At 42.1% G+C, this 21561-nt stretch overlaps 3 protein-coding genes across 15 annotated transcripts in view; 1 reads left to right on the forward strand and 2 right to left on the reverse strand.

Moving 5' to 3' along the window:
* Positions 1–4379, reverse strand: part of pcmd1 (Protein-L-isoaspartate O-methyltransferase domain-containing protein 1) — a 25152-nt gene extending 20773 nt beyond the window's left edge. The window contains exon 1 of one of the 3 annotated variants that reach the window (XM_045693655.2): positions 4129–4379. The gene's annotated coding sequence lies outside the window, so the exon portion shown is untranslated. The remainder of the gene's footprint in view (positions 1–4128) is intronic. The other 2 variants (XM_014140104.3, NM_001173825.1) reach the window with 2 other exon arrangements.
* LOC106569123 (uncharacterized) lies at positions 3389–16484 on the forward strand. 5 transcript variants are annotated; one of them, XM_014140122.2, is made up of 4 exons: positions 3389–3686; positions 13635–13910; positions 15749–15808; positions 16108–16484. In XM_014140122.2, exons 1-4 carry the CDS (start codon positions 3680–3682, stop codon positions 16209–16211), a joined length of 447 nt encoding a protein of 148 aa, XP_013995597.1. In that variant the 5' UTR covers positions 3389–3679; the 3' UTR covers positions 16212–16484. The 5 variants fall into 5 exon arrangements, with proteins under 5 accessions (XP_013995597.1, XP_013995594.1, XP_045550151.1 ...); XM_014140119.3 differs by lacking the exon at positions 3389–3686 and adding an exon at positions 4191–4463; XM_014140121.2 differs by lacking the exon at positions 3389–3686 and adding an exon at positions 4406–4542.
* A 2742-nt stretch (positions 16485–19226) lies between these two features.
* Positions 19227–21561, reverse strand: part of LOC106569122 (suppression of tumorigenicity 18 protein) — a 62768-nt gene continuing 60433 nt past the window's right edge. For all 7 annotated transcript variants that reach the window (XM_045694196.2, XM_045694199.2, XM_014140117.3 and 4 more), the window contains one exon: positions 19227–21522. In XM_045694196.2, the coding sequence (XP_045550152.1) occupies positions 21382–21522 (141 nt within the window). In that variant the 3' untranslated portion in view covers positions 19227–21381. The remainder of the gene's footprint in view (positions 21523–21561) is intronic.

Consider the following 21561-nt stretch of genomic DNA (forward strand, 5'->3'; position numbering starts at 1 on the left):
ATAGAACTACCAACGGGACATTAAAAACTGTAACATCTTATGCTTCACGGAGTCGTGGCTGAACGACGACAACAACATACAGCTGGCTGGTTATACGCTGTACTGGCAGGACAGAACAGCAGCATCTGGTAAGACAAGGGGCGGCAGTCTATGTATTTTTGTAAACAACAGCTGGTGCACAATATCTAAGGAAGTCTCAAGCTATTGCTCGCCTGAGGTAGAGTATCTCATGATAAGCTGTAGACCACACTATCTACTGAGAGAGTTTTCATCTGTATTCTTTGTAGCCGTTTACATACCACCACAGTCAGAGGCTGGCACTAAGACAGCATTGAATGAGCTGTGTTCCGCCATAAGCAAACAAGAAAATGCTCACCCAGAGGCGGCGCTCCTAGTAGCCGGGGACTTTAATGCAGGGAAACTTAAATCCATTTTTACCAAACCTGCTTAAATAACTACCGACCCGTAGCATTCACGTCTCTAGCCATGAAGTGCTTTGAAAGGCTGGTCAAGGCTCACATCAACACCATCATCCCAGAAACCCTAGACCCACTCCAATTTGCATACCAACCCAACAGATCCACAGATGATGCAGTCTCTATTGCACTCCACACTGCCCTTTTCCACCTGCACAAAAGGAACAGCTATGTGAGAATGCTATTCATTGACTACAGCTCAGCATTCAACACCATAGTGCCCTCAAAGCTCATCAATAAGCTAAGTTCCATGGGACTAAACACCTCCCTCTGCAACTAGATTCTGGACTTCCTGACGGGCCGCCCTCTGGCAGTAAGGGTCGGTAACAACACATCTGCCACGCTGATCGTCAACACAGGGGCCCCTCAGGGGTGCGTGCTCAACCCCCTCCTGTACTCTGTTCACTCATGACTGCACGGCCAGGCATGACTCCAACACCATCATTCAATTTGCTGATGACACAAAAGTGCTAGGCCTGATCACCGACAACAACGAGACAGCCTATAGGGAGGAGAGACCTGGCCGTGTGGTGCCAGGACAACAACCTCTCCCTCAACGTGATCAAGACAAAGGAGATTATTGTGGACTACAGGAAAAAGAGGACCAAGCACGCACCCATTCTCATCGACGGGGCTGCGGTGGAGCAGGTTGAGAGCTTCAAGTTCCTTGGTGTCCACATCACCAACAAAATAACATGGTTCAAGCACACAGTCGTGAAGCGGGCACAACAAAACCTATTCCCCCTCAGGAGACTGAAAAGATTTTGCATGGGTCCTCAGATCCTCAAAAGGTTCTACAGATGCACCATCGAGAGCATCCTGACTGGTTGCATCACTGCCTGGTATGGCAGCTGCTCGGCCACAAGGCACTACAGAGGGTAGTGCGTATGGCCCAGTACATCACTGAGGCCAAGCTTCCTGCCATCCAGGACCTCTATACTAGACGGCGTCAGAGGAAGGCCTAAAAATTGTCAAAGACTCCAGCCACCCTAGTCATAGACTGTTCTCTCTGCTACCGCAAAGCAAGCAGTACCGGAGCGCCAAGGCTAGGTCCAAGAGGCTTCTAAACAGCTTCTACCCCCAAGCCATAAGACTCCTGAACATCTAGTCAAATGGCTACCCAGACTATTTGCAGTGCCCCACCCCTCTTTACACCACTGCTACTCTCTGTTGTAATCTATGCAGTCACTTTAATAACTCTACCTACGTGTACATACTACCTCAAATAACCGTGGCCCCGCTCATTGACTCTGTATCGGTACCCCCCTGTATATAGTCTCGCTATTGTTATTTTACTGCTGCTCTTTAATTATTTGTTATTTTTAACTCTTCTTCTTATCTGTATTTTTTCAAACTGCATTGTTGATTAGGGGCTCATAAGTAAGCATTTCACTGTAAGGTGTAACTAGCTAAGGTGTAACCTGTTGTATTCGGCGCTAATAAAATTTGATTTGAATAAAGAATCATGTCAGCTCTATTCAAGACCTTTTAATCTGCAACGCTCTATAACATTTGCCTACTGAGCGTGACCCTTAAATGACAAATCATGATTATTTCACATGGTTAACCAGGATGTGTGGCCTGAGTTGACCCACTGGGCTTAGGCCAAGAGAGGACATGTCATGACTTTCTAAGAACGAGGGAGACTGGCTGGTATCTGACTCAGTGACAGGGACAGCCAACCTGCTGGGCCGGGTGACGAAACATGTAACCGATCCTGGGACAACAACCCAATAACATGATCAGTGAAATCCTATCTATACACAAGACCCTGCGCTATCGATCTGGACAGGGGCCAAGATGTAGGCTATAAACTAAACATTAGGCTACTGGCAGCCTGTCTACTGTTCTTTGACAATTATCTCTGTACTGTGTTACTCAATGTGCGTACAGGGTAAACAAATGATGATTCACAGTTAATTTTTTTATTTAACCTTCATTTAACTACGCAAGTCAGTTAAGAACAAATTCTTATTTACAATGACGGCCTACCTAGGAACAGTGGGTTAACTGCCTTGTCCAGGGGCAGAACGACAGATGTTTACCATGTCAGCTCGGGGATTCGATCCGGCAACCTTTCGGTTACTGGAGCAACGCTCCAACCACTAGGCTACCTGCCTATTTTGGGTCAGAAAAAAGAAAAATTGACTTAAATTCCCCTGCACTATTTACAGAGATAATTGTCAAAGAACAGTAGACAGGCTGCCAGTAGCCTAATGTTTAGTTTGTTCAGTAAGCTCTCTAAACTATATATTAAGCGAAAAACTATTAGGCCTAGCTACATCTGCAGGATAAACTCATTTGTTCTCAGATACATTACAATGTAGTCTCTGTAGGCAGCTAGTGTAGTCTGACGATACAGTGACGGAGTTTGAGTAATTTGAGCCGCGGTCCATCAGGCTCTGGCCCGTGACGTGATGGGCAAATGTGGTGAGGGAGGAGCGCCCTTCTCAAATCTAACAGTAATCTGCGCCGCTCGGTTGTTGTCCACAAGGCAGCATTTCTTTTCCATAAAATATATTTTCGAATTGTCTAACTAGTTTTCATTGGGAAGGCAGATAAGTTGTTTCAATTTGTTTTTAAAGCAATCACTTTCGCATGTGAAAACACAGAATCCTACTGATTACTCCACGTGCTCAATCTAGTTTAGGCTATATCACTCCTGGTTAGAGCAGATTTCGCCATGGGCTTCGAACAGACCACCCCAGGATGCAGCCCGGTTCCAAATCGAATGCAATCAACTTTCAGCCGGTGCAATACACTCATACACGTATGACATGAATCGAAACCCACTCATTGACTAGTTCTCATCCACGATTGGCAGAATTATTTGAAGCCAATCAACTGCTTTCTAGAACAGTTACCACACAGATTGGACGTTTTCTAACCAATCATCTTGCCCTGATATCTCAGCACTGCGTTTGTGGAAAACAAAATAAAAACAGGAAATGGGCTAGCCTCTTTTCTGGTTAATTACCTTTCAAATTGATAACAATAACTGTTTTTTTTAAATATTGCATAGAATTGAGCTTCATGATGTAGCTCGTTGGCTAGCTAAGAAACATCAGCTAGCTAAATTACATACATTGGCTTTAACGGTGTTGCGTTACTTTAAATCATACAACGCATGAAACAAACACGACATCGCAGACATTTTAACGTTACCTAGCTAACGTAACTAGCTAGGCTTTTAGCCACAACGAATGTCAGGTTAGTAGCTAAAAACTGTAGTGTTATTCAAGCAAGGCATGACAAAACAAATTTCACCAAATGTTTGCGCCATAGCTAATATCCATCAGCATTGCAGCAGGTTCGATAGTTAATGTGGACCAAATAGCATGATACATATTGAACGTTGCCAGTTAACTTTAGCAGTCGATGATGGCCATGATCAACTAACGTAGGCTAAACTAGCTAAATATTAACGAAAGAATTAGCAAAAATACATTGCGATTCGTGGTGAAAGGAAGTGGAGTTGAATGGACATTGGTGTAAAAAGATGTCAATCGTCTCTAGAAATTAAGTTTTGAACACATGCAGGCCCAAACAGTCTGTGCGTCACCAATTCAGACAAAACCATGGTAGTTAGCGAGTAGCCACTTTATAACAGACAAAATGTCGACATTGCACTTTTAGATTGGAAAATACTCACAGCGCAGAGTCAATAGCTATGTAGTTTGGGATTAGCAGCAATGCAGTCGTTTACACCACCTCCGTTGTTATTGACTGGAATCCTTGCAAGAAATGGAAACAAAGACTGAATTTGTACTACTTAGCCAGAGGGATAAATTACAAGCCAGAGACTAAGAAAATAGCAGTTTTTAGACGAGCTGGAGATATACAACACGATGGAGATCACATATGCCGACCCGGAAAACAAGAAACTGGCCGAGGTGATTAAAGCATTGGACAACTACTGTGCACCACGCAGGAATAATGTGCTCGAGAGACATCCGTTTTGGGCACACAACTTCAATGAACAGGCAGGTATTGACAAGTGTATAACCTAACAGACTGAGAACACGCGGTTGTGAGTTCAAAGACACCGAGGATCTAATGCTAACGGGTATGTGTTTATCGCCACAGATAGTGGAATAAGATAAACTACTCTCCATTTCAGATTTAATCCTAGCTAAGGCAATAAATGTTTGCTGTACAAAATAAATTACATGAACTTAGGCTACAGTACCAGTCAAAAGTTTGGACACATCTACTCATTCCAGGGTTTTCTTTATTTCTTTATTTTTTTTACATTGTAGAATAGCAGCCAACAAGTACTCAGCATATGTGGGAACTCCTTCAAGACTGTTGGAAAATCATTCCAGGTGAAGCTGGTTAAGAGAATGCCAAGAGTGTGCAAAGCTGTCAAGGCAAAGGGTGGCTACTTTGAATAATCTAAAATATATTTTGAAATATATTTATATTTGTGTAACACTTTTTTGGGTGACTACATGATTCCGTGTGGTATTTCATAGTTTTGACGTCTTCACTATTATTCTACAATGTAGAAAATAGTGAAAATAAAGAAAAACCCTTGAATGAGTAGGTGTGTCAAGTTTTGACTGATACTGTATGTTAGCTAGCAATAGCACAGAACAGTTTGTGCATGCTATGGAAGAAAAGGGCCGCCATTATACAATCACGAGCACAGTCAGAATAAAGGCCGCCCTCATGCTCAACCAGCGAGCAGCAGACAGACTTGTGGAAAAACACATAAACCAAAGAGGTGTCCTGCATTCAATGTTGAATGTAAAAAATGTGGCAAGATAAATCACTTTGCAGCTGTGTGGAGGTCAGGGACAGATGTTGGGGTCAGGGACAGATGTTGCTCCTTTTGAAACAGAGGTCAAGGAAGTGGACATGTTGTTCATAGGTGCAGTGACACAAGTGTGCAAAAAAGATGCTGGCTGGCACACAAACTTGTGTATAGGGGGACAGACAGTCAATTTTTAAGTTAGACACAGGAGCTGAAGCTTATGTGCTCCCACAAGCAATAGCAGACAAATTGCCCAAGCAATTCAACATGAAAGAGACTGAGACTGTACTCATAACCTATGGAGGCACCCTCATTAAACCAAAGGGCATCATGACATTGCAAGTGCATACGCGGCACAAACAAGCCCATCTATAGTTCTATGTTACAGATGCATCTGACACCACTACTAGGCAGAGAGGCCTGTGTGCAGCTTGACCTCATCAGAAAAATGTCAACAGTTGCATGCCATGCTCTGCCATGCTCCAAGGAAGAGCTACTCAAGCACTATGCAGCTGTGTTTAAAACCTCTTAAGGATCTGCCCCTTTTTTTTTAAATTGTTGCAAAAAATGACATACCCATATCTAACTGCCTGTAGCTCAGGCCCTGAAGCAAGGATATGCATATTATTGACACCATTTGAAAGGAAACACTTTGAAGTTTGTGGAAATGTGAAAGGAATGTAGGAGACTGTAACACAATAGATCTGGTAAAAGATAATACAAAGAAAAAACCAACCGTTCTTTTGTATTTCTTTTGTACCATCTTTGAAATGCAAGAAAAATACCATAATGTATTATTCCAGCCCCGGTGCAATTTAGATTTTGGCCACTAGATGGCAGCAGTGTATGTGCAAAGTTTTAGACTGATCCAATGAACCATTGCATTTCTGGAAAAATGTATCAAGACTGCCCAAATGTGCCTAATTTGTTTATGAATAACTTTTCATGTTCAAAATTGTGCACTCTCCTCAAACAATAGCATGCTATTCTTTCACTGTAATAATTACTGCAAATTGGACAGTGCAGTTAGATTAACAAGAATTTAAGCTTTCTGCCAATATCAGATATGTCTATGTCCTGGGAAATGTTCTTGTTACTTACAACCTCATGCTAATCGCATTAGCCTACGTTAGCGCAACTGTCCCGTGGATGGGACACCAATCCCGAAGAAGATTTATTAAAGTACTCTGAGTTTCCAGGCCTGCACCACATCTACATTGATCCAAAAGTCCCTCCTGTTGTTCATGGATGTAGGAAAATCCCATATGATGTGCTTGACCAGCTGAAAGAGACATTGGACAATCAAGAGCAGAGGGTTGTGGTCAGCAAAGTAACAAAACCATCAGCGTGGGTGAAGCACCTTTGGCAGCAAGCAACTACAGCCTCGAGTCTTGGGTATGACGCTACAAGCTTGGCACCTGTATTTTGGGAGTTTCTCCCATTCTTGTCTGTAGATCCTCTCAAGCTCTGTCAGGTTGGATGGGGAGCATCTCTGCACAGGTATTTTCAGGTCTCTCCAAAGATGTTCTATCGTTCAAGTCCGGGCTCTGGCTGAAGCCACTTCTGCGTTGTCTTCGCTGTGTGCTTAGGGTCATTGTCCTGTTGGGAAGTGAACCTTCACCCTGTCTGAGGTCCTGAGTGCTCTGGAGCAGGTTTTCATCAAGGATCTCTCTGTACTTTGCTCTGTTCACCTTTCCCTTGGTCCTGACTAGTCTCCCAGTCTCTGTTGCTGAAAAACCTCCCCACAGCAGGATTCTGCCACCACCATGCTTCACCATAGGGATGGTGCCAGGTTTCCTCCAGACATGATGCTTGGCATTCAGGCCAAAGAGTTCAATCTTGGTTTCATCAGACCAGAGAATCTTGTTTTTCATGGTCTTAGTCCTTTAGGTGCCTTTTGGCAAAATCCAAGCGGGCGGTCATGTGCCTTTTACTGAGGAGTGGCTTCCGTCTTGCCACTCTACTATAAAGGCCTGATTGGTGGAGTGCTGCAGAGATGGTTGTCCTTCTGGAAGGTCTGTACCGACAATTCCTTCGATCTCATGGCTTGGTTTTTGCTCCCGAAGTCTCATAGCAAAGGGTCTGAATACTTATGTAAATAAGGTATTTCTGTTTGTTATGTTTAATCAATTTGCAAAAATGTCTAAAAACCTGTTTTTGCTTTGTCATTATGGGGTATTGTCTGTAAATTGATGAGGATTTTTATTTATGTAATACATTTTATAATAAGGCTGTAACGTAACAAAATGTGGAAAAAGTCAAGGGGTCTGAATACTTTCCCGAATGCACTGTATGGCATCTATGGACCAATGTCTTCCAACGCAATATTTTCCAGACTAGTATGTCAAACAACTGAACAATAAACTTTAATGTGGGTGTTGGCTGGCACATAAATGTATATACACCAGTACACATGTTACAAACCCTGTCAAGACTCAACATATGCAAGCATGTTCAGATTGACTACAAGGGAGCGCTACAACAGGCACATATCTCTTGATCTGTTTGACTCAGTGTTGAAACTGGAAACCTGAAGTCTGGATTGTGATTCCTAGGATTTTAGTGACTACTTATTTAGAACTTTTTTTGTTTTATTCAAAAGGAGAAACACTTTTACATCCAAGGCTACAGATTGAGAGACTGAGAAGTTTGTCATAAAGTGACTGCAGCTTGCACCAGACAGAGACAGAGGCAGAAAGGAGAGGACTGAACACAGCAAGGAAAGGGCAGATAGAACCAGAGAGACACACATTTACATACACACATAAACTCAGCAAAAAAATAAACGTCCTCTCACTGTCAACTGCGTTTATTTTCAGCAAACTTAACGTGTAAATATTTGTATGAACATAAGATTCAACAAGTGAGACATAAACTGAACAAGTTCCACAGACATGTGACTAACAGAAGTGGAATAATGTGTCCCTGAACAAAAGGGGGGCCAAAATCAAAAGTAACAGTCAGTAGCTGGTGTGGCCACCAGCTGCATTAAGTACTGCAGTGCATCTCCTCCTCATAGACTGCACCAGATTTGCCAGTTCTTGCTGTGAGATGTTACCCCATCTTCCACCAAGGTACCTGCAAATTCCTGGACATTTCTGGGGGGGAATGGCCCTAGCCCTCACCCTCCGATCCAACAGGTCCCAGACATGCTCAATGGGATTGAGATCCGGGCTCTTCGCTGGCCATGGCAGAACACTGACATTCCTGTCTTGCAGGACGACTTGATAACGAACAGTATGGCTGGTGGCATTGTCATGCTGGAGGGTCATGACAGGATGAGCCTGCAGGAAGGGTACCACATGAGGGAGGAGGATGTCTTCCCTGTAACGCACAGCATTGAGATTGCCTGCAATGACAACAAGCTCAGTCCGATGATGCTGTGAGATACCGCCCCAGACCATGACGGACCCTCCACCTCCAAATCGATCCCGCTCCAGAGTACAGGCCTTAGTGTAACGCTCATTCCTTCGACGATAAACGCGAATCCGACCATCACCCCTGGTGAGACAACCGCGACTCGTGAGTGAAGAGCACTTTTTGCCAGTCCTGCCTTACAACAGGCCTACAAGCCCTCAGTCCAGCCTCTCTCAGCCTATTGCGGACAGTCTGAGCACTGATGAAGGGATTGTGCGTTCCTGGTGTAACTCGGGCAGTTGTTGCTGCCATCCTGTACCTGTCCGGCAGGTGTGATGTTCGGATGTTACCGATCCTGTGCAGGTGTTGTTACACGTGCTCTGCCACTGCGAGGACGATCAGCTGTCCGTCCTGTTTCCATGTAGGGCTGTCTTAGGCGTCTCACAGTACGGACCTTGCAATTTATTGCCCTGGCCACATCTGCAGTCCTCATGCCTCCTTGCAGCATGCCTAAGGCACGTTCACGCAGATGAGCAGGGACCCTGGGCATCTTTGTTTTGGTGTTTTTCAGAGTCAGTAGAAAGGCCTCTTTAGTGTCCTAAGCTTTCATAACTGTGACCTTAATTGCCTACCGTCTGTAAGCTGTTAGTGTCTTAACAACCGTTCCACAGGTGCATGTTCATTAATTGTTTATGGTTCATTGAACAAGCATGGGAAACGGTGTTTAAACCCTTAACAATGAAGATCTGTGGAGTTGTTTGAATTTGTACGAATTATCTTTGAAAGACAGGGTCCTGAAAAAGGCACGTTTCTTTTATTGCTGAGTTTACATACATACATGTAAGGAATAAACACTGACGCTTTATACATTATCTGGAAATAATGGACAACTTGATAATGACCGAGTTTATTAATTCCAGATAATGTACAGAGCGGAGGCATTTAACCCACTTAAACCACTGTTGCCATTGAAAACAAGCACACATTTTCTGGTAAAAATGACATGTTTTCATTGATAAGTAAATTCATACTATTTCAGCCTTCCACTAAACCAGGTTGTTAGTTCTATCGGTTAAGTTACTAGAGAAGAAGACTTGTTGTTCATTCTATTTGTTTGATTGCTATGCAGGCTTGCAATGTTCTTATCCCTTGCTTGCTAGCTAGCCAACTATGGCTAACACAGTCGTGTCAACTCTGCAGATAGAATAACATCAAAGTAGCTGCATTTGCATTTGTTTAAGCTGTTTTCTAGTGACATTTATTTGGATACATCCATGCTACTGTACATTAATAGTGCCTGTTCAGGGATGAAACCCACACAGAGTCAATTTCATCTATTTAAATAAAATCGACTGAATTCGGGCCATTGCTGGGCCTAAAATGGCAGCTTTGGCTCAGTTCTGGCTGCCAGATCAGGCCCAAATGACTCGGGCCTATTCTGTACCGTCATTCATTTCAGACTCGGGCCGAATCCGGCTGCCAGTTTTAGATCTGGCATGCAGGAATCAGGCCAGATGTTTGTGCCACCTGGGATGCAGCTAGTTTGTGAAGTGGTTGACTAGCCTACCAGCAGTTTCTCCAAGCTGATGGTACACAGCTGAGAGGTTGTTAACACGTCACATGGTGATTAGCAGATGTAGACAGATAGATGTGTGTTTTGCCCTACTGTAGAAATAGCCTGGGACAGATGAATTCAAAGGAAATATTTACCCGGGGACTCCGAGGTGAAAACATCAGAGATCAAATTAATGTGAATCTCTATCTCTCTCTCTCTTTCGCTACTATGATAGACCCTATTATATAGGCCATTGTACTCCTTTAAACTTCAACTTTAAAGTTTGCAATAGTATCAAGTGCAAGAGGATGTGATCTGTTGGTCAGTGTTATCATACAATCTGCTTGTTTATCATGAGAGCTACTCAAACCTGTGTTTCCTGAGTAAGTGTGAGGTCATAAACTCTATATGTAGTTTCCACACTGCCTTTCTGTGTCTGAAGGTACTCAGTGCACACATCAAGCTGTGAAAAAGACAGATTGACATCTAGTATATATTCAAAAGTATGTGGGCACCCCTTCAAATTAGTGGATTCGGCTATTTCAGCCGTACCTGTTGCTGATAGGTGTATAAAATCGAGCACACAGCCATTCCATCTCCATAGACAAACATAGGCAGTAGAATGGCCTTACTGAAGAGCTCAATGACTTTCAACATGGTACCGTCATAGGATGCCACCTTTCCAACAAGTCAGTTCGTCACATTTCTGCCTCGCTAGAGCTGCCCCGATCAACCGGAAGTGCTGTTATTGTGAAGTGGAAACGTCTAGGAACAACAACAGCTCAGCTGTGAAGTGGTAGGTAGGCCACACAATTTCTTACGGGACCACAGAGTGCTGAAGTGCAAAGTGGGTAAAAATCGCCAGTCCTTGTTTGCAACACTCACTACCAAGTTCCAAACTATATCTGGAAGCAACGTCAGCACAAGAACTGTTGTCGGGAGCATCATGAAATGGGTTTCCATGGCCGAGCAGCCGCACATAAGCCAAAGATCACCATGCGCAATACTAAGCGTTGGCTGGAGTGGTGTAAAGCTCACTGCCATTGGACTATGGAGCAGTGGAAAGTGTTCTCTGGAGTGGTGAATTAAGCTTCACCATCTGGCAGTCCGACGGACAAATATGGGTTTGGCGGATGCCAGGAGAACGCTACCCGCCTGAATTTATAGTGCCAACTGTAAAATTTGGTGGAGGAGGAATAATGGTCTGGGGCTGTTTTTCATGGTTTGGACTAGGCCCCTTAGATCCAGTGAAGGGACACTACAGCATACAATGACATTCTAGATGATTCTGTGCATCCAACTTTGTGGAAGACCCTTTCCTGTTTCAGCATGACAATGCCCCTGTGCACAAAGGGAGGTCCATACAATCAAAATCGGTGTGAAAGAACTTGACTGGCCGGCACAGAGCCCTGACCTCAACCCCATCGAACACCTTTGGGATGAATTGGAACGCTGACTGAGGCAGTGAGCTCTTAAGGCCATTCTACTGCCAATGTTTTTCTATGTAGATTGCATATCTGTGTGCTTGATTGTAACCTCTACGGGATTGGTCCCCCCCACGGGACAGTTGAGCTAACGTAGGTTAACGTGATTAACATGAGGTTGTAAGTATCAAGAAAATTTCCCAGGACATAGACATATCTGATATGGGCAGAAAGCTTAAATTCTTGTTCATTTAACTGCACTGTCCAATTTACAGTAGCTATTACAGTGCAATAATACCATGCTATTGTTTGAGGAGAGTGCACAGTTATGAACTTGAAAATGTATTAGTAAACCAATTAGGCACATTTGGGCAGTCTCGATACATTTTGAACAGAAATGCAATGGTTCATTGAATCAGTCTAAAACTTTACACATACTCTGCTGCCATCTAGTGGCCAAAATCTAAATTGCGCCTAACCTGGAACAGTACATTATGGCCTTTCTCTTGCATTTCAAAGATGATGGAACAAAAACAAAATCATGTTTTTTTATTTGTATTATCTTTTACCAGATCTAATGTGTTATATTCTCCTACATTAATTTCACATTTCCACAAACTTCAAAGCATTTCCTTTCAAATGGTATCAAGAATATGCATATCCTTGCTTCAGGTCTGAGCTACAGGCAGTTAGATTTGGGCATGTCATATTTGGCCAAAATTTTTAAAAAAGGGTCCGATCCTTAAGAGTAACTCCTGTCAGCAACGGGTGTGGCTGAAATAGCCGAATCCATTAATTTGAAGGGGTGGCCACATACTTTTGTGTATATATAGTGTATATCAGCATGGTAGAATTCAATGGCTTGTTCATTCTTGCATGTTCTTTGTTTTGAGCAGCTTTTGAAAGCAAAAGTCGAATTGAAAACATTAATGTTATTGGCATTGTTGAATTCAATTTTCATAATGGCAAGCTAGGACTCATGGTTTGGTTGGCTACGCATAGTCCCTGGTTGATTATCCCTTACATATGCACGGTATATCAGCATGGTAGAATTCAATGGCTATAGTTCATTCTTACATGTTCTATGTTTGAGCTGCTCTAATTTAAAGCATTGTTGTCATTGGGAATTCGATTTTCATAATCGCAAGCTAGGACTCATGGTTGTTTAGCTAAATTAGCAAGTCTGTTTGTTTGGTGACCAAGGCAACTACTGTAACTATCTAGTAAACTAACTTGCTAGCTACTTTAGTTGATGTTGAACACATTTCTAGTGGCATATGTGTTAAATTAAAGCCATGGGATAAAAGGGATAATCAACACGGGGCTCTATGCGTTCTCTGGAAAATTAACAAGTTGAAATAGCCTTGTAAAGATGGATTCAGGGGAAATGTTTACCTGGGGACTCAAAGGTGAAAACATCAAAGAGAGAGAACAAATGAATGTGAAGCTCTCTCTCTCTCTCTCTCTCTCTCTCTGTCTGCCTCTCTCTCTCCTATCATAGACCCTACTATATAGGAAAATATACTCCTTTAAACTTCCACTTTAAAGTTTGCAATAGAATGAATTACAAGAGGATGTGATCTGTTGGTCAGTGTTATCAAACCATCTGCTGGTTCATCATGAGAGCTACTCAGAACTCAGACCTGCGTTTCCTGAGTAACTGTTAGGTCACCCTATAGGTAGTTTCCACACTGCCTTTCTGTGTCTGAAGGGACTCAGTCCACACATCAAGCTGTGAAAAGGACAGACTGACATATATCACAAACGGGACTGATTGACATTATGTGCTTGTTCTTAAGGATAGCTTTTCTCTTGGTCCAAGTAAGAGGTAAGTCTAGGCATAGCCAGTTATAGGCTTTTAGTGGAAAGGAGTATGTTGTCTTTCTAAGGTCAATTCTCTCTGTTTGTCATATTTGAAATGGATGAATAGGATGGATAAATAGGAAATAGAGCTTGGACAATCTTTGCTTATATCCTAACAAGTAGTTAAAGCAAGCTTATAAGTGGTTATAACAAGCTTAACACAAGTGTTATCTTATAACAAGTGGATGTTTTTGGATTTATAGGTCACTGTTACACCTCCATCAACTCAGCCCATGTGGACCAAACGATCCGGCCGGGCCACAGCTTCAGCCTGGCCTGTGAGTTTGTCTGCCTGCAGCCCAGCCATACGATGCAGTGGTGGAAGGATGGCCAGGTCCTACTTAATGCTAGCTCCATCCTGCCCAACATTACTCTGTCTATGCATGTGAGTGGAGCTGGGGAGAAGGACAGTGGGAACTATAGCTGTAGGACAGAACCACCTGATGCCCTGGGCACCACAGCTGTTATTACAGTGGAAGGTAAGATCAAATCAAAATCCAATCCAATTTTATTTGTCACGTACACAGTTTACAGCAGGTGTAAAAGGGGCAGTGAAATGCTTGTGCGCTATCTCCCTCAACATTGCAGTACAATAATCAATATCAACAATAAGAGTCAAATAAAAACATACCACATTTAGGCATGTGTGATGTGTACAATTGTCATAGACCTGAATATTTATGTATCACCTTGAGCTAATACCTAGGCTTCAGCTCAGTGTGTTAATGCAGCCTTGTAGCACGCAGATAACCCAGGTTATACCCAGTCGGTTACACATCTGTATGCATCTATATAAACTCAGCAAAAAAAGAAATGTCCCTTTTTCAGGACCCTGTCTTTCAAAGATAATTCATACAAATCGAAATAACTTCACAGATCTTCATTGTAAAGGATTTAAACACTGTTTCCCATGCTTGTTCAATGAACCATAAACAATTAATGAATATGCACCTGTGGAACGGTCGATAAGACACTAACAGCTTACAGACGGTAGGCAATTAAGGTCACAGTTATGAAAGCTTAGGACACTAAAGAGGCCTTTCTACTGACTCTGAAAAACACCAAAAGAAAGATACCCAGGGTCCCTGCACATCTGTGTGAACGTGCCTTAGGCATGCTGCAAGGAGGCATGAGGACTGCAGATGTGGCCAGGGCAATAAATTGCAATATCCGTACTGTGAGACGCCTAAGACAGCGCTACAGGGAGACAGGATGGACAGCTGATCGTCCTCGCAGTGGCAGACCACATGTAACAACACCTGCACAGGATCGGTACATCCAAACATCACACCTGCGGGACAGGTACAGGATGGCAACAACAACTGCCCGAGTTACACCAGGAATGCACAATCCCTCCATCAGTGCTCAGACTGTCCGCAATAGGCTGAGAGAGGCTGGACTGAGGGCTTGTAGGCCTGTTGTAAGGCAGGTCCTCACCAGACATCACCGGCAACAACGTCGCCTTTGGGCACAAACCCACCGTCGCTGGACCAGACAGGACTGGCAAAAAGTGCTCTTCACTGACGAGTCGCGGTTTTGTCTCACCAGGGGTGATGGTCGGATTCGTGTTTATCGTCGAAGGAATGAGTGTTACACCGAGGCCTGTACTCTGGAGTGGGATCGATTTGGAGGTGGAGGGTCCGTCATGGTCTGGGGCGGTGTGTCACAGCATCATCGGACTGAGCTTGTTGTCATTACAGGCAATCTCAATGCTGTGCGTTACAGGGAAGACATCCTCTCTCATGTGGTATCCTTCCTGCAGGCTCATCCTGACATGACCCTCCAGCATGACAATGCCACCAGCCGTACTGCTCGTTCTGTGCGTGATTTCCTGCAAGACATGAATGTCAGTGTTCTGCCATGGCCAGCGAAGAGCCCGGATCTCAATCCCATTGAGCACGACTGGGACCTGTTGGATCGGAGGGTGAGGGCTAGGGCCATTCCCCCCCCCTCAGACATGTCCAGGAACTTGCAGGTGCCTTGGTGGAAGTGTGGGGTAACATCTCACAGAACTGGCAAATCTGGTGCAGTCCATGAGGAGGAGATGCACTGCAGTACTTAATGCAGCTGGTGGCTACATCAGATACTGACTGTTACTTTTGATTTTGACTCCCCCCCTTTGTTCAGGGACACATTATTCAATTTATGTTAGTCAAATGTCTGTGGATCTTGTTCAGTTTATGTCTGTTGTTGAATCTTGTTATGTTCATACAAATATTTACATGTTAAGTTTGCTGAAAATAAACGCAGTTGACAGTGAGAGGATGTTTCTTTTGTTGCTGAGTTTATAATGTTTTGATCTGTTTTTTTCCCCCAGACCTCCCTACCTCTGGGCCCTCTGTCAATACCCTTGAGCCCACAGTAGAGCCAAAGCAGGGTATGTGTGAGGTGCATGGGGTTGGGGTTTACAGACAAGGTGACATGTTCTTTCCCATCCACATGGTTTAGCAGCCGAAGAGTTATCCGCCCAGCATCTATAGTTCACCACCCAGCATCAATGATATTAATGAGAAAAATTGCCTTGTCTTTTCAGTGATTTTAATTTCTCTCTTTCTCTCTCTCTTTCTTGTCTTGTCTCTCTTTTTGACATTTCTTTATTTTCTTTTGTTCTCTTTTCTATGTTCTCTTTCTCTCTCTCTCTCTTTCACTCTTGCGCTCCCTCTATCTCTCTCTCAGGTGTTCTAGATGTTGTGATGGTGTGGTACCTACTGTTGAAGGCTATATTTCTCATCCTCATGGTGACCACTATAGCTCTGGTTCTAGCCTGCAGGCTCCGCTGAATACAGTATGGCTCTCAAGCTTATAACATGCTGCCATGCGGCTTTGCTTCCAGCTATTGTTGAATTTTAACAGCACATGCGGTGGAACGCTGTAAATCATCTTCAAGTGCTAGTGATCTTAGTTTAAAATGTTGATGAAACAGTTGGTTTTGATCTGTGTATTGTGTTTGTTCAATTATAACTTAGAATCTTGTTAGCCTACATGATTAACTATTTGGTATAATTATTTCTTCAAACCTGTACTGCTCCTGCAATAAACTATTTTTTTTTCTATTTTATTTTGTCACATCAGTTTGTCAGAATAACCTAACACTGTGGGGAGACGACCAATAAGGTGCGTGGCGATGTTGTATCTGATTTGTGGAATCCTCACCCCAAAACGATAAAATAATTCAATTAACTTTATTTTCTTGTCTGGTGTAGTTAAAAAATTAAGAAACAAAATGCCTATGGTTTTTACTCTTCGGGTATAATACACGACGAATTAGAGTAGAACATTGTGAATTGTAGAATAGGCCTTTAGTCTATGACTAGCATTGGCTCAATGTATTTGAGGCATATTTGGCCCATAGACTAGATTAGAGATTTTTGGGGGCTAGGTCGAAACCACAGGTGGGTCTAGACGTAGGTTTTGGGGTACCAGAACTGTTTCCTTTCATTTCATATGAACGCACAACACCCATTATTGCGCCGTAATAGCTTGGCTCGCACCGGCCATTCATGTGTTCAACTACACCCCAGTCCAGATTCACTACATCCATCGGACAGCGCCGTAACAGTAACTTTGCTTATCACTTCAACCCCAAGTCCCTCTTGGTAAAGAACGCGCAACCACCAGAACACCACTGGATCGAAGCTAAATCTCCGTGCGCATTTTTGCGCATCTTTAATCATACAGTGCATGGTCGTGGTGATGTGTGACTGAAAAAGTAATCATGTTCGCCAATTCATTCGAGTACCTCGGCCTCCGTAAGCGAGTGTCCCAGCTCCTCCCAGCGTCAGATGAGTTGGTCTCAGACGGGACCACTGGGTCCTTCAAATTATTGGTGCTTCTCCTCTCCATCCTCCTCTTCTGGGCCATCCATCTGCAGAAAGACGATGTAAGTAGCCTACAGTGCGACGACTACTTTTATGTACCGGTATTCGAAGCGGGCCAACCAGCCAGGCAGAATTTAGTCCTTAAATGTGTATTTCACCATCCTTACAGACAATTTAGCATTTTTTCCTACAGGATAAGGTCAACAACGAGATTGGCTTGTAAGTTTCCTCTGTCATAATTCATTGTGAATTCAAAGTGATGATACATGTGCATAAAAAACAACATTGATAACCATTGAATAATTCAGAATTTAAACCCAAATAGCACCCTATTCCACCCACAGTGCACAAATTTTGATGAGGGTGCCATTTGGGACAGATAACCTAGATAACCCTCACAGCCAGCCTCTGGTCTCCTTGACCGACACAGTCTCAGGAACCCACACTGCTTCCACCACCAAATGGCTGGTGCAGTGATGGAGGCGTGTCACTCGAAAGCTATTTGTATAGATCAACATGGAGTATTTGTTTTGGTGCCAAAGTATTCAGAACGGATACATTTTCTTTAAGAAAATAAACTGTTTTGCATGGTTTGACTTTGACTTGTTCTCTTCACCTCTGCATTTTTTGTCCGTTCTCCTTCCTGATCAAAGGTGTAATAATTACATTTTAGTCATTTAACAGATGTGAGTGGATTGATTTTCGTACTTTTTTAATACTGGTCCCCTGTGGGATTCGAACCAAGAACACTGGCATTACAAGCGCCATGTTCTACCAACTGAGCTACATGGAAACATAATGTACAGGTAACTACCAAAATAAAGGAAACAACATAAAATGTCTTAACAGGGCGTTGGGACACCACAGCTTCAATGCACCTTGGCATAGAGTCTACAAGTGTCTGGAACTCTATTGGAGGGACACAACTGCGTTCTTCCACGAGAAACATTTGTGGCGAAAAACGCTGTCTCAGGCGTCGCTCCAGAATCTCCCATAAGTGTTCAATTGGGTTGAGATCTGGTGACAGAAATGGCCATGGCATTTGATTTTCATGCTCATCAAACCATTCAGTGACCAGTTGTGCACTGTGCATGAGGGCATTATCGTCCTATGTGGGCATAGTCATGGTAGCCAAAATAATGGCCTGCCCAGCATTTTATACATGACCCTAAGCATGATGGGATGTTAATTGGTTAATTAACTCAGGAACCACACCTGCGTGAAAGCACCTGCCTTCAATATACTTTGTATCCCTCATTTACTCGTGTGTTTCCATTATTTTATCAGTTACCTATAGCTGGCCTATACTTGGTTATGATGTGCGCTGAAATGTAAACCGCTAAGTTGCTAACTGTAGATGAATGTCATGTTAGCTTAGCTAGCAAGCAACCTCAACATAAGGTGACAAGTTCAAATTGGTTGATTCTTACTGCTCTCTGCTTTTATACTCTCTCTTTGAGAACTATCACCTTGCTGCTTGGCAAGGCCTGCTGCTCACTCTAGTCTAACTTCATTGTGAATAAACACAACACACTGTATTATACACAAACAATTCTATGAGGATTGTCAATTGATTGAATTTCAATGAATATACTCCGTTGTCCGCAACAAAATGGTCAACAATGCGCAAAGAATAGGCCTATGTAACTGTATTACACAGATGGCCTACTTTCTCATCTGAGATGTCTTGTCTTATTGATACCCGCCACCAGGTGGCAGACTTGTCATACTCTGGTATCAATCTCATGAAGCTACAATGAGAGTATTGGGATGAAAAGGAGGCATTAATATTGAGCCATCCAATATTTTCTTCTCCATTTGCAGTAGATAATGACCGCCCAAGGAGCAGTTGTTAAATCTCATTCAAATGTATTTTGAGAGATTATATAATACAGTGTGAAGTAGACTTCAGTCAAAGAAGAGTATTTATGCTGTAAGGCATTGCCAACATACTACTTTACATCTGAGAATCACACAACCATTCAAAAAGTTTTATTTCTACCATACACAAACTGTACAGCACAGCGCATATCTGCTTATGAAATAGTAAAAGTAATAGGAACTTTCGATTTACAAACTACTTGAACTGAAAAAACAACATTTTAATGAAAATGTCCAATACAGTTTCATCATACTAATATCATTCCACAAAAATCCAGTTCACATTACAAAACATCAAATACTAAACAGGGAAAAATAAATATTCTTCACAAAACTTCCTGAGCAAACAATGTGTGGTATGTGAATTAAATATTACGAATTATAAATTAACACAATTATTAAGTTAAACAAACCGTCAATGATTACATTTTTAAACATTACAATTCTTTAGAATGAGTTGAGTATTTGGATAAAAGAAAGTATTTTCCTCAACAAGTGTCCTAAATTTGGCTTTGTTTTGCAGATATGCACTTCCAATTCCTCCTCAGGAAATGTGTAGCAGGCCAAGTCAAACTCAATTTATTGTAACTTGATAAGACTATCAACCCATGCAAACGTCAAAATAATAACATTTTCCTGTGACATCAAGAGCAATGCTTACAAACAAAGAAAGCTTAATCTTTTTCTGGAACCCCAGGGCAATAGAACTAATCTGAAATACAAAAGAAAAAAGTGCAACTGATTCACAACTCAATTTAAAAAGAAATAAACAATTGAAAATAAACAGTTAAGAACAAACATTGTTTGTCTCTTTTTGCTTCATAATAGTGATGAATTGAACATTTCTATTGACAGTTGTCCATTATTGACAATATGGTCTTGATTTACCAAGGTGCAAACGCTTATTGAATCTGGCCCTAAAGAACCAGCAGTGATATTTACACCACCAAGTGCTTTTGGGGGATATTTTAAAATTGATGTGACATACAGAAACTGAAATGCCACTGACCACCATTAAGTATACATTAGCTAACATTTGATGTATGTAAAGGATGTCAGAATAGCTTAAACCAGAGTAAATGTTTGTATGGTGGTGTTACATTTCTTGGAGCAACTTCCATTTTCCCACGCTGAAGAGAAGTAAAAAGTAGAAAAGCACTAACACTTCCTAACCTGTGAAACTTCAAGACCTGACTTTGAGATTACAGCTACAGTACCGAGACGATGCTTAAAGATTTCAAATGGCATATAAACATTAACATTTTCTCCTTTGAAAAGTGTAATGTACAATAAATTAGACACCAGCCACATAATACTGTCCTACCACAAAACAGAGTACCGTATATTTTATGTATTCATTTACATGTAGGCACATATATGCACACACAGCATGTGCACAGAAGGCAGTTTAATATCTATATCATTTAAGAAAAAAGTCAAAGTGGATTTTTCAATTTTCTTAGTGCTGTCAGTTGCTCTATTCGAGCGGCACACTCAAGTTGAATCTGACATTCAGTTCATTGAATGAAATAAAATAATGTTGCATTTTGCGAACAGCTGAAAGCAATTCCCCTAATTGCAGTCAACTTAACATATTGTGGAATTAAGAGATGTACACTAACATTGCATTTTAGATCTTGCCATACATTCAGTGTTGAATGCTAAATAGAAAGCAAAAGCAACAATTAAAAAACATGTTGATTCTGGATTATTCTGGTGGAGTTCTCCACCTTCATGGGAGATCCAAATGATTTTATTATGACATGATCTGATATATAAATAAACCACCACTAGGTGACGAAAGAGAGCTATGGTTGAAACCGGAACGTGCTTCAATGTAATTTACAATGTGCAGAATTAGTCAAAGGATTTCAAATATTTAGCATTTTACAATGATAGAAATAAATACAAATGTGTGGAAATAAATACATTGATGAATAAGGATTATAAATAATAATATAAAAAAGACAAAAAATAAATACAGATTTAAATCAAGCAAACCATTCAAAATAATTAAGTGCAAGGGGGGTAGAAATCTCACCAGAAGAAACATGTCAAGTGAATACAGAAGCGTTAAAAAACATTAAATTATTTTGGGCTGGTAATTGTCTCTGTGCAATGTATTCAACAGTGAAATGTCGACACATTTCCCAAAGCCTTGTCTTATACATGCAACTAAGCCAGCACTGCACACAGCCATCCAGTGCCATTATCCCAACTCAAAGATACCTCCTCTTGATGGCTCGACAGCTTAAACGTGGATTCCCTTCATAGCCTGTTTGATATTATCCAAGAGAGCCTTACACTCGGGAGAGTAGTCATGCTCAGAGCTGTTGTACATATCTGTTAATGTGTTCACATAGGCTTCGAAATTATGCTCGCTGATGGGCCCCTGAAACACAAACATTTTCAAATATTAGTTCACAAACTG

Source organism: Salmo salar, chromosome 14 (assembly GCF_965601325.2).
Source record: "Salmo salar chromosome 14, fSalSal1, whole genome shotgun sequence".
NCBI lineage: Eukaryota > Metazoa > Chordata > Actinopteri > Salmoniformes > Salmonidae > Salmo > Salmo salar.

What these genes read in the sequence shown, in the direction of transcription:
- LOC106569123 (XM_014140119.3), top strand. Translation starts at nt 4,325, where the DNA reads ATGGAGATCACATATGCCGACCCGGAAAACAAGAAACTGGCCGAGGTG. An exon ending in CAACTTCAATGAACAGGCAG is followed by an intron (nt 4,464 to 13,634) that starts GTATTGACAAGT and finishes TTGGATTTATAG; the next exon opens with GTCACTGTTACACCTCCATC. An exon ending in CACAGTAGAGCCAAAGCAGG is followed by an intron (nt 15,809 to 16,107) that starts GTATGTGTGAGG and finishes TCTCTCTCTCAG; the next exon opens with GTGTTCTAGATGTTGTGATG.